The 12,611-nt window shown below is 41.1% G+C and overlaps 1 protein-coding gene across 1 annotated transcript in view; it reads left to right on the top strand.

Annotated features, from left to right (window-relative positions):
- Window positions 1–12,611, top strand: part of FGD6 (FYVE, RhoGEF and PH domain containing 6) — a 175,365-nt gene that overhangs the window by 3,792 nt on the left and 158,962 nt on the right. Inside the window, exon 2 of the mRNA XM_007503223.2 lies at window positions 8,005–10,459. Within this exon, the coding sequence (XP_007503285.2) occupies window positions 8,005–10,459 (2,455 nt within the window). The remainder of the gene's footprint in view (window positions 1–8,004; window positions 10,460–12,611) is intronic.

Genomic DNA, 12,611 nt, shown 5'->3' with positions numbered 1-12,611 from the left:
CAGCCGTGTCCAATTTTTCATGACCCCATTTGGGGTTTTCTTGGCAATGATACTGGAGTGGTTTACCATTTCCTTCTCTAGTGAATTAAAGCAAACAGGTGAAATGATTTGCCCAGGGACACATAGCTTGTAAGTGTCTGAAGGCCAAATTTGAACTCTGCTCTTCCTGACTCCAGGTCCAACACTAACCACTGAGAAACCTAGCTCCCTCCTGAAAAATGGGTTGGGCTTTAATTACCTACTTGTTGATGCATTGCCTAGATCTCTGCCTTGGGGCTTTATTAGCTTATGTGGTTATGGGCAAAAAAACCAAATATAAAACACCCCGAACTGGCAAGTCATCCATCTGTCTAACTTAATAGCATGAAACAGCTGGACACTGAGTCAAACATTACTAACATGTAGAAGCCCACCCAGGCCATCTGCAGAGAACAACTCTACAGATGCTGACTAGTCTTCTTGTACTATTTACTTATGTATTTCTGGTGCTTTTGGTTTCCTACCTTACTTTCTCCTTTGGCTAAACAGCTGTATAAACAGAAGTTTTGCAGCATCTCTTTCAGAAGATGCCATAGAAATTAACCCAGAATTTGAGGTCCTCAGGCCTAGCCCATGTCCAGACACTGAACAGTAATTTCAAGTGTTGTTGTCTCAAGAGCATACCCCCCTACTTTTGACGGCTTGCTGTCTTTGAATGGTGTTTCTTAGGATGGCAAACAGTTTCAAAGGCTCCCATCTCATGATTCTGGGTCCAAAAACTAGGGAAGAAAACCCTGCAAATTCTTCTAACTCGTGTACTATTGGAGTCCAGCATGGTTATTTTATATTTTTAAAAAGGTCTTTTTTTTTTTTAAATTATAAAGGGATGATAGCTTAGTCCTATTGAAGGTGATATCCCTGCTAACTTTTCAAAATAATCTACACTTGAAAAAAAATGCAATTTATTCCCCTTCTCTTCTCCTTTTCCAAGATGTGGGGAATTAATTCTTAGTAAAGGAGACAACATGTACATATACAAGTATATATGTACACATATGAGTATATATAAATTCTTAGTAAAGGAGACAAGAAGTACACAAACAAAAAAAAATAAAATTTGTTCTCAAGTTCAGTTGTTTCACTCATGTTTGATTCTTTGTGACCCCAATTGGGGTTTTCTTGGCAAAGATACTGGAGTGTTTTGCCATTTCCTTCTCCAATTCATTTTACAAGTAAGGAAACTGAGACCCAATTTGAACTTTGAAAGATGAGTTTTCCTGACTCCAGACCTGGCATTCTTCTATCCATTATACCCACCTAGCCATCCCCAAGGTGTAATTATTAAAGTTGAAAAACAAATGGTGATTGATTTTTGGTTAAATTATTTTAGGGTATATATTTAGGTGGTGGAGTAGCCCTTGGGGTGAGGAAGATCTGAGTTCAAATTCTGCCTCAGGCACTTATTAGTTGTGCAGCCCTGAGTAAATTAATTTCCTTCTTTAGACCTCAGTTTATCCATCTCTAAAATAGGAGTGATGACAGCATCCATTTCCCTGGTTGTCATGAGGATCAAATGTGATAAACTGAAGACTAGTTGCCCTCTCCATCCTTGAAGACTGGGGAGGTATAAGCCAACTGAAATCCCAGGTCAGTGGATTGAACTCCCAGTGAGAAAAATTCCCTCTACCAATACAGATCACCCATGACTTGCAACTTGGACACTGAGAGCCGAAGCAAATTGTGCAGGTTAAAGAGATAGGACTGTGAAGCCAAATCCCCAAAGTTATGGTGCCACTCTGAGGAATGATTTGAAAAGAAAGCTGTTTCCCAAAAGTCTTAGTTCAGTCTTTACCCCTAATAGCTAAAAACTGCACTGTTTGGGAGAGTCTGAATTCTGGAGATCAGTGATACTGTCATGGACCATCATATAATATAATTTCTAAGAAATCTATGGATATAACCTCTCTAATTTTTTATTTGTTCTTGGATTATTCATATGTTCTCAGTCTCCCTGAATCTGGGTCTGCCCCCAAACCACCATACAGCAATAGAGAATATTTAGCAAACATACAACAAGGTGGGCAGAGTTCTTAGCAAAAAAACAAAAACAAAAACAAAAAAACCTTCATTTGATCCCCGTGAGGAGGGTTTTTATTATCCTCATTTGAGAAAACTGAGACAGAGCTTTGAAGAGACTTTCCTAGGGCTTAATAGCAGAGAATGGTCTGAGACTGACCTCAGACCTTGGCACTAAGGAGAGCCATCTACGGGGAGGTCAGTAACATCTCTTGCGTGCTGTTGTAGACTCATTTGGACTTTGAGCTGGAAAGAACAAATAAGCTAAAAAAACAAAACCAAATCCTTTACCCTCTTGTCTGGTATCAGTTCTAAGACAGAAGAGCTGCAAGGTCTGGGCAAATGGAGTTCAAGTGACTTGCTCAGGATCACCCAGCTAGGAAGTGTCTGAGGGGAGTGTGAACCCAGATCCCCTTGACTCCAGGCTTGGTGTTTTGTCCATTCAGCCACCTAGCAGCCCTCAAATAGCCTGGGGAGAAGGGATGGGGACTTGACCTAGAGTGGCAACTATTTGTAGAGAAGAGGGACATCATGCTGATGATGTTGATGATGGTGTCTGACATTTCCATAAGGCTTCAAAGGTGAACAACCTAGAGTAGAGTATAAGGGGTTCAAATCGGGCCTCAGATATTTCCTAGCTGTGTGATCCTGAGCAAGTCACTTAATTCCCATTGCAGCTCTTCTGCCTTGGAACCAGTACACAGTAAGGACTAAAAAAGTGGGGGGTAAAGAGTACCCCAAAAGTCTTAATTCAATTTTAAATGAAATTTAAAAGGGTAGAGGTCAAAGAGTCAAAAAGAACTTAAATAACTTTAAACCACTAAAACTTAGTCTCACTAAAGATACCTTGTATGAGTCTCATTTTATAGGTGAGGAAACTGAGGCTCTGAGTTGTGTGTCATGTAGTCCTCCCAACCCTTCATTTTACCGACCAGCCTGAAGAGGTGACTTGTCAAGAGATTTGTTGTTGAGTCATATTAGTCATGTCTGATTCTCCAGGACCCCATTTGGGTTTTTTTTGGCAAAGATACAGGGGTGGTTTGCCATTTCCTTCTCCATCTCATTTTACAGATGAGGAAACTGAGGCAAGCAGGTTAAATGACTTGCCCAGGGTCACATAGCTAGGAAGTGTCTGAGGCTGGATTTGAGTTCAGGAAGATGAGTCTTTCTGACTCCAGGTCCAGTTCTCTATCAAATGTGTACTTATATACTCTATATGTGTGTTCACATATATAACAGAGTATATGTATTATATATACATATACTGTATTATTGAAGAGATGCAAAATGAATGGGAAGGAATTTCACCCTTAATACCTTTTGGATTAGATCTCTCCTTTAGCCAGAAGCCTTAGTATAAAGTCTCCTCTCTCTGGCATTCATTCTAGCTTCAGATTATCTTTCCAGCCTTCTTTCATGGGACTCCTTTCACTTGTTCTGGGTTCCACTGAAATCATCTCTGTCCTCTGTGTTCATTGGGCCTCACTGACTCAGTCTTAATTCACCCGATCTTCCTTGCCCAGATCATTGCCTTGTACTGCTCAGCTGTTTCAATCATATCTGATTCTTCCTGACCCATTTGGGGTTTTCTGGGCAACAATACTGGAGTGGTTTGCCATTTCCTTCTCCGGTTTATTTTACACAGGAGGAACTGAGGCAAACCAAGTTAAGTGACTTGCCCAGGGTCACATAGCTAGTGTCTGAGGCCATAAGATGAGACGTCCTGATTTTGGGCCAAGTGTTCAATCCACCATGCCAGCTAGCTGCCTTTTCATTAAAATAAGAATTTACCTCATTTTACTTTGCCAGGGTCACACAGTTAGTAAGTGTCCAAGGCCGGATTTGAACTCTGGTCTTCCAGGCTCCAGGCCCAGATCTCTTCTCTACAGCACTACCTATCTGCTTTGCCTTGTTAAATATTTGTGAAATTGAAAAACAACATGGTACCATTCTGCTTTTCTTAACTCATCACACTCTCTGATCCAGCCACTTGGCCTTGCTGCTCCTTACAAGGTGCTCTCTAATCCATCTCCATACCCTTGTGCTGGCCATCCCTGCCCTCTTCCTGTAATGGTACCAGGCTCACCATCCATCTTCCCTAGACATGAGTTGAGTGAATGGGATACATTTGGTTCTTACCTCTTCCTCTTAGAACACCACGTTTTCTTCAAAAGATCTTTCTGCATGAGACCTTTCCTGATCTCCCTAACGACGAGTGCTTTCCCCTTACTCATGATCATCTCTTTTTCTTGTCATTCAGTCCTTTCAGTCATGCTGAACTCTTCATGACTCCATATGGGATTTTCTTGACAAGGATACTGACTGGCTGGCCAGTTCCTTCTCCAGTATCATCTATACATGTATTTTTGTTTCTATTTATGTATGTCCATATTATTGTGTCCTTAGATTTTAAGTTCCCTTGAAATTTCTTTTTTCCTTTACCATATCCTTGTTACCTTTCAAGATGTCAATCACTCAGTTCCTTCCAACTCCAGGCTTGGTGCCCTTTCCATTGAGCCACCTAGCTGCCTCTATATATACAATGTTGATGTTATTAATGTAAAAGTTAGGAAAGTTAGGGGGAGGCAATGGGATAAAGCTGAAAATTCATTTGCCCTAGAGTTACAGAACTTGGAATCCAAACACACCCCTGATGCCTACTTCCTAAGTGACTCTGACTGGGCCTCAGTTTTCTATTGTTTAAATTAAAAGGTCTGGACAAGATGGCTTCAAAGATCCCTTTGGGCTCTTGAGCCAACAATCAAACATCTTAAAAATCAACTTAGGGGATGCTCAGTAAATTAAACCATGTATATTGTCAAGCTTCTTTCAGCGTTGTACCAGAGCCCAAGGCCTCTTCTCCCTCATTGCTCACCCTTCTCAAAGATAAAGGAATCTGAAAGACAAGTCATGTTCAATTCAGTTCAACAGATGAGGCTTAAGAGCTAAGGACATACAGTGGGTGAGGGAGCAAGGAATACAAAAATACAAACATAAATATAACCCCAGCCTAGAGATCATGGTTGGAGAGGGGATAGGAGGGAAGAAGGAAGACAGAAATGGCCACAAAGACCGAGGGGAGAGGTGTGGAGGAGAACTAGACAGTGCAAAAATAAAGTGCTATGAGACAGCTAAGTGGCTTAATGGATAGAGAGCCAGGACTGGAGTCAGGAGAACCTGCATTCAAATGTGACAGACACTTCCTAGTTGGAATAAGAAAGGAAAGGATAGTATTCTTCCTCTCTTTTTATTTTTATTTTTTAATTTTTTCCCCCCATGGCTAAATGATTCTTGTTGTCTCCCTCTCTTCCCTACTCCTTCCTGGAGTAAACAAAAAATTCCACTGGGTTATACATATATTATCACTTGGTACCTATTTCCATATTATTCATTTTTGTAATAGAGTAATCTTTTAAAACCCAAACCCCAATTATATACCCAAATAAACAAGTTTGAGAAATCATATTTTCTTCTGGGTTTCTATTCCCACATTTCTTTTTCTAGATATGGATAGTGTTCATTCTCTTTAAGTCCCTTAGAATTGTCCTAGATCATTGCATTGCATTTAATAGCAAAGTAGATTACATTTGATCTTCTGACAGCGTTCTAGTTATGGTGTGCAATGTTCTCCTGGTTCTGCTTATTTCGTCTGCATCAGTTCATGGAGGTCTTTCCACTTTCTGAAATCATCCTGTTCCTCATTCCTTATAGCACAATAATAGTATTCCATCACCATCATATACCACAATTTGTCTTCCTTTCTTTTTGTAATAGCTGGTTGCAGTGGATAAGAGCTCTGACCTGGAGTCAAGAAGGACCAGAGTTCAAATTTAGCCTCAGAGCCTTAGTAGCTATGTGACCCTGGACAAGTCACTGAATCTTGTTTGCCTTAGTTTCTTCACCTGTAAAATGAACTGGAAAAGGAAGTGTCAAACCATTCTAAGATCTTTGTCAAGAAAACCCCAATTGTGGTCACAAATAGTTCTGACTTAGTTTAGGCTTAAGTTCAAAACCTGTAAGAGTAGATGTGGGGAGGGGGTAGGGTGGGAGTGTTTTATGGTTTGCTCTTGACTTGATCTTCACTTGCTGCTATGCCTCCTGCTAGCTCTGCTCCACTCTCACCTGAGTTCCCCATATGGTCTCTGCCTACCTTTTGGATTCTCTGTCTTCTTGTTCGTTTTTTCACTCCTGTATTTGTTTTGTAGTGATATTTTACTCTTCGTTGGAGAGGATTTTTATAGTGAAATGGCATTGCTGCCCTAGTTACTCCTCCATTTTGACTCTACCCCTGCCTCAGTTTCTTCGAATGTAAAGTGAAGATCATAGTAATCCTTACCTAATAGGGTTGTTTTGAGGATTCAATGAGATAATATTTTTAAAGTGTTTAGATACTTAGATCCATATTTTAATAAGTTCTTAATAAATGCTTATTTCCTTTCTCTCCTAAAGCCTGTGGCCAAGCAGGACTTTAGTCTGCGATTACCTGAATGTAATAGGGAACTCCTGGTGTGGGAGTTCTCTTGGCTAACATGTCTGTTGTTTGATCTCTTAAATGCTGTGGGATTCACTGAGGTACATAGAAGTATTTACCCAGAGTCAAATAGTTAATGATTGTCACAGGTGGTGTTTGAACATTCATATTTTTCACTCTCAGCTCAACATTCTATATAACATTTCTAGAGGAGGAGTTGTTGTTAGGTTAATTCAGAATAATGGAAGTTCAGAGAAGGAAGAAAATTAAGATAGCATCTAATCTCTTGGGCCAGGAGGGTTTGTTTTCTAAGAACCCTAGTTTTTTTTGTTTTTGTTTTTGTTTTAGAGTCAATATTGTGTATTCCAAGAAAGAAGAGAGGTAAAGATTGTAATTAAATTAGCCAGGGCCACAGAGCTAGGAAACATGAGATGAAATTTGAACCCAGGACCTCACATCTCTAGGCCTGGCTCTCAATCCCCTGAGCCATTCAGCTACCCCCTAATCTTGTTCAGTCATTTCAGTCTTTGTATGATTCCCAACATGACCCCATTTGGGGTTTTCTTGGCAAAGATAATGGAATGATTTGCCATTTCCTTCTCCAGCTCATTTTATAGATGAAGAAACTGAGGTAAACAGGTTTAAATGACTTGCTCAGGGTCACACAGCTAGTGTCTGAGGCTGAATTTGAACTCAAGTCTGCTTGACTCCAGGTCCTACCCTCTATCTACTATGCCATTTAGCTGCTCTTGGAGTCAGGAAGAGTAGAGCTGGCTTTGTGCCACTGGGAAGCTCTTTGGGCATTTCCACTGGCTGTCAGTCCCTCTTGCATGGAATTGTCTTCTCTTGATTTCAAGTCTCAACAAAAGTATCTTCATCTTCTACAGGAAGCCATTGCCTCTCCCTTAATTCTAGTGTTTCCACTCTCTTAATGACTTCTTTATCTTGTAGATAGCTAGTTTGTGCACAGTTATTTGCATATCTTCCCCAATCAGATTGTGACCTCCTTGAAGGCAAGCCTTTCTTTCTTTTTTTTTTAAACCCTTACCTTCCATCTTGGAGTCAATACTGTGTATTGGCTCCAAGGCAGAAGAGTGGTAAGGGTAGGCAATGGGGGTCAAGTGACTTGCCCAGGGTCACACAGCTAGGAAGTGGCTGAAACCAGATTTGAACCTAGGACCTCCCGTCTCTAGGCCTGACTCTCAATCCACTGAGCTACCCAGCTGCCCCCCACAAGCCTTTCTTTTTATCCCCAGTGCTTAACTGGGTACCTGACACATAGTATGTACTTAGTAAATGTTTATTGACTAACCTCCTGACTACTCCTCTCTCAGCCTCAGTTTCCTTATCTATATAAAACAGGAATAATCACTGCATTGGCCCATGAAATAATGTGTGGAAAGTGCTTTTCAGACCTTAAAAGCACTACATAATTATGAGATGTTGCTTTTATTAAAACTTATTGTCTTTCTTTCTAGAAACGAAGAAGCCACCCCTGGCCCCCAAGCCCAAGTTTTTGGTAGGAAGTAAGCCCACACCACCTCCTATTGCACCCAAGCCAGATGTCGTGGTTTCTAATGTACTCCTTTCAACAAGGACCTCAAAACCTGCCATAGCTCCCAAGCCAAAAGTCCCAAAGGGCTCACCGCTTCCTGATACCAGGCAGTCCCCATCCAGGAAAAATCGTTTTCCCTTGGAAGAGCATAAACAGGAATCATCTGAACACTCTGACAAGCTTAAATGTCAGAATGGTGAAGACAAGAGAACTTCTTATATCATGCCAGTGTGTTCATCAAATACTGAGTGTATCTTGAACCATGGGAAAGGAGACAATTCATATGTTAAACACATCGTTTTAGAGCATCTTGAAACGCTTGAAAACTTAGAAAACATCGGCGTTGGGGACCCTCTATCAGTTCCAAAAGCTAAGCAAAAGTGTGATGCTCAAAGTGAAAAAGTGGGAAATAGGAATCGAGTAATTTTAAAAGCCAGCCTTCTGGAAGAGAAATTGAAAGACGTATTTTTTACATCGTCTGGGTCCTCCCCTGCAAGTTCCCCTTTGAAGCACAGATCTACTGACTGCCTGGAAATGGACGGGAGTTGTGATGCCAACAGGCAGTTCAACATTGAAATTGTGTCTTTATCACAGTCTCTTTCTGGTTTCGAAGAGGCGATTCCACAGACCCAAAACTGCTGTGTGAAGTTTCCTGGGGATGGGACCCAAATGCTTGAAACTAATCAGGATGAGCCAGAAACCAGCATTAACGGTATTACTTGCTTACCTGAGCAAGAAGCTATGGAAAATAGTCAAGTAAACAGTGTTCCAGAGGAAAGCAGTCCGAAATCAGAAATCAAGAACATCGTTCCCTCAGGAAAGTCTTTGGAGCCTTGTAACAAAATCTTTCCAACCCCGAAGCCCAGAATGCCCCGGACTACTCGTCTAATTCGACAGGGGTATGTAGATACTCCAAGTGAAAGTATGGAAGAACTATCTCATTCACAGAGTGACTCCTCTCCTCTTATTGAACATGTGAAAAAATCAGATCAAACTGTGCTTTTAGGGACAGACATTGTGTGTAACCATGAACCTGTTGAGAACGAAGAACAAGAAAACAAAAATGAATTGACACCAGACTCTGGGAACAGAAAATGCCCAAATCTTACAGCCTGTGATGACCAAGATGTAGCCATTTATCAGAATGTGTTTCTTCAAGAATCTCATAAGGATAAAATTGATGAGAATCGCCCACCTACAGATTTTAACTTCTATCCTGAAGGTAACACGATAGATGAGGCTACTATATCATCAAACATGGATAGAAAGACCAGTTTTACAAAATGTAGTAAACAATCAATGAGTCTGCCAACAAATCTAAAACCAACATACAGCCAGCATTTGCCTGCTCCCAGTCACCCTGGTGGCTCTCCATCTAAAACTGCCCAAGAAGCTGCTATTGGAGATGAAAGTCCCATAAAAGTCGCCCCTAAAAAACCTCAGAGACATAGCTTGCCAGCTGCTGGACGTCTTAAGAAAGCTGCCTCTGTGGAACTCTTAGAAAACAGTTCTTACCCTTCTGATGAAGAGAAGAGTTCAGAGGGGATACTGGGCAAAACTTGTCTTAGACATTTGGCCGCCAAAGAGCATGGTATATCATCTTCCTTTGATGTACCCAAACTTATCAAAACTTCTGAAAAGCCAGTATGGAAATTACCTCATCCTATTCTGCCCTTTCCAGGGAACCAAGAATCTTTAAAGTCCACCAACAGTGAGGTCTTCCCTTCCCTCACCAAGCCTAGAGCCAAGTCATTGTCAGCCATGGATATGGATAGATGCAACAAGCCTTGTAAAGACCCTCAAAAGAAAAATTCTCTGAAGAAGTTGCTTAACATGAAATTGTCCATCTGTTTCACAAAGAGTGACTTTCAGAGGTTTTTGTCAAAGAGTAGCCAGGTTGGAGAGGCAAGCCCGGGCCGTCCTTCCAGTAGGGAAGGCAGAGGAATTGATCATGGTCAGCAGGGCATGTCCTCTGTAGATGAAAAGAAGGGCAAGCCAGTTAAAGCACATTCTGCGGAAACTCACAGCCCAGCATCCCACAAGAAGAGGAGGATGTATCGGAGTCAAGTGGACCTCCCTAATGGTCCTAAAGCAGAATCTTTGGATGACCAGATGCTCTCCAGGGAGGGGACACCATCAACCCCTTCTAATTCTGGAGCAAGTAACTGTGCCCCAGAGTATGAAAACATCTGTCGCTATGAGGAAACCCCAGAGTATGAAAACTTGCCATTTACAATGGCTACACGTAGAACTCCAGATTCTGAGTGGCAAAATACCCGCGTCCTGGAAGACAGTGATGCAAATGTTTATGAGATAGAAGAGCCATATGTAGCCTTAAATAGCCAACTCCAGCAAGCACCAGGACCTCTGCATTCCAGGTAATGATGGGGGAAATTTGACCTTCAGTTTAACTACTATTATTGTTGTTCTGGTCATTTTGTTTTGCTTTTATGTTCAATTGATCTTCGATGTAAATGGTCCAGGGACAAAGCATTTGTTTAGAGTTTGGTGAGATAAAATGATTTTTGCCATTGAATCTTAGTAAGAGGGAGGAAAGGAATAAGTTTTTATAATAGCACATATTATGGGCTAAGTACTATGCTAAATGCTTTTACAAATAGCATCTCACTGAATTCCCCCAACATCCCTGTAAGGTAAGAGCTGTTACCTCCATTTTCAGTTGAGGAAATTGAGACAGAGATGTGATGTACCCAGAATCACAGTTAGTCATGTGTCAGAGGCAAGAGTTGAACTCAGTTCTTCTTGACTCCAATAAGATGGATCTCTTGCAGATTTAGGATTTGGGGGAGAGAAGAACAGGGAACAGGAACTATAATTTCACAGATGAAGAAATTCCCCCAATCAAAGCATACCAGCAGCTTCTCCCTGACAGGTCAAAGGCTGGACGTGAATTCAGCTCTTCCTGACTACAAGTCCAGTTCTCCATGGATGCCTCTCATTATCGGCATAATTGACTTTGTTGTTATTGCTGTTATTCAACATGCAGTGTGATTATAAGATGGAGGATGATGTAAGCTCAAGGTGCCTTCCACATACAACATGTATCAGTAAGTTGAGGATTTGTGATTTGGCGGATATAGCCCACCGTTTGTGACTCTGGGATCATAGAGGGAGACTTACTCAAAAGACTTCTTAGGCGTAGCTAAGCAATATAGTGGCGAGAGGACCAGGTTTGAAGTTGAGAGAACTTGGGTTCAAATCTAGCCTCAGATACTTTCCAGCTGTCTGACCTTGGGCAAGTCACTTAAACTTGTTTGCCTGGCCTTTGCCCTTTGTTACTAAGCCAGAAAGTAAGGATCAAAAAATAAAAATCAACGTCGCCTGAGAAGTCAGCCCTGTCATCTTACAGATTTAGGATCATCCTTGTATATGCATCAAGTAAAGCTGATAGTTGTCTCCCCATTAGAATATAAACTCTTTGAGGGCAAAGACTATTTTGCTGTTGTCTGTGTTCTCTTTGTAGTTTGTTTTAATACGGTGTCTAGCACTGGGGAGGTACTTAATAAATGCTACTTGATTAAGTCATAGAGGAAATACTGCTCCATTACTTAAGTTATAGTCCTTGGTGACATTTCATTTACCTATTCATCAATCACTCTGAGCATTTATTCAAACACTGTCTTATTTAATATGATAAGAAATTGTTAAATTTCTCCAATTATTCCATCTTATATTCAATGCTGTGTATTGGTTCCAAGGCAGAAGAGTGGTCAGGGCTAGGCAATGGGGTTAAGTGACTTGCCCAGGGTCACCCAGCTGGGAAGTGTCTGAAGCCACATTTGAACCCAGGACCTCTGTCTCTAGGCCTGGCTCTCAGCTGCCCCAACATTCTACTGTTGATCTAGTTCTTTGAATGTAATTTAGTCAACATGTTCATTGCTTAATCAATCAGTAACAATTTATTAAGCACCTACTAAATTGCCAGTCCCTTTGCTAAGCACTGAATTAAATTTTTCTTTATTTTTACTGCCCCTTCTACTCCAGGATTTTTTTCTTCAAAAAAAGTTTCAATTTCATTTTCTTAAAACACTGAGAAGTGATCACTTTCTTTTCTTCCCATTTCAGTAGCTAGTGACAGGTGAGGGATTGGCTAGCTTTAATCTCCCCCTTCCAATATATCTTATATTCTCATTAATGGATGACTTTAATAAGAGTAAAGTGGAGAGATCCCAGGATTTTGGAGCCCTTCAGCTGGGGATGGACCCCATCTCTGCCAGCTGAGTGAGTGACTTTGGGTTAATAATTTGACCTGTTTGCATCTCAGTTTTCTCATCTTTAAAATGGAGATATTAACTCTCCGATTTTCCTTCCAGGGTATGAAGGTCAAAAGAGAGAGGTAGAGGCATTCTCTAGTTTGGACAGGAGCAGTTCACACCAGGAATGTCTCAGTGAGGGTATAGAAGTAAGAGGAGAAAAGAGGATAATAATGAGGTGGGGCTGGACAGGCAGGGCGAACAGACTGCCAATCTGAAAATAAGGTAAAACAGGGAAATTTGGCAGAAGGTAGGT

This window comes from Monodelphis domestica, chromosome 5 (assembly GCF_027887165.1).
Source record: "Monodelphis domestica isolate mMonDom1 chromosome 5, mMonDom1.pri, whole genome shotgun sequence".
NCBI classification, from domain to species: domain Eukaryota; kingdom Metazoa; phylum Chordata; class Mammalia; order Didelphimorphia; family Didelphidae; genus Monodelphis; species Monodelphis domestica.
The sequence above is the reverse complement of the archived record's forward strand: the minus strand, read 5'-3'. Positions and strand labels throughout refer to the sequence as shown.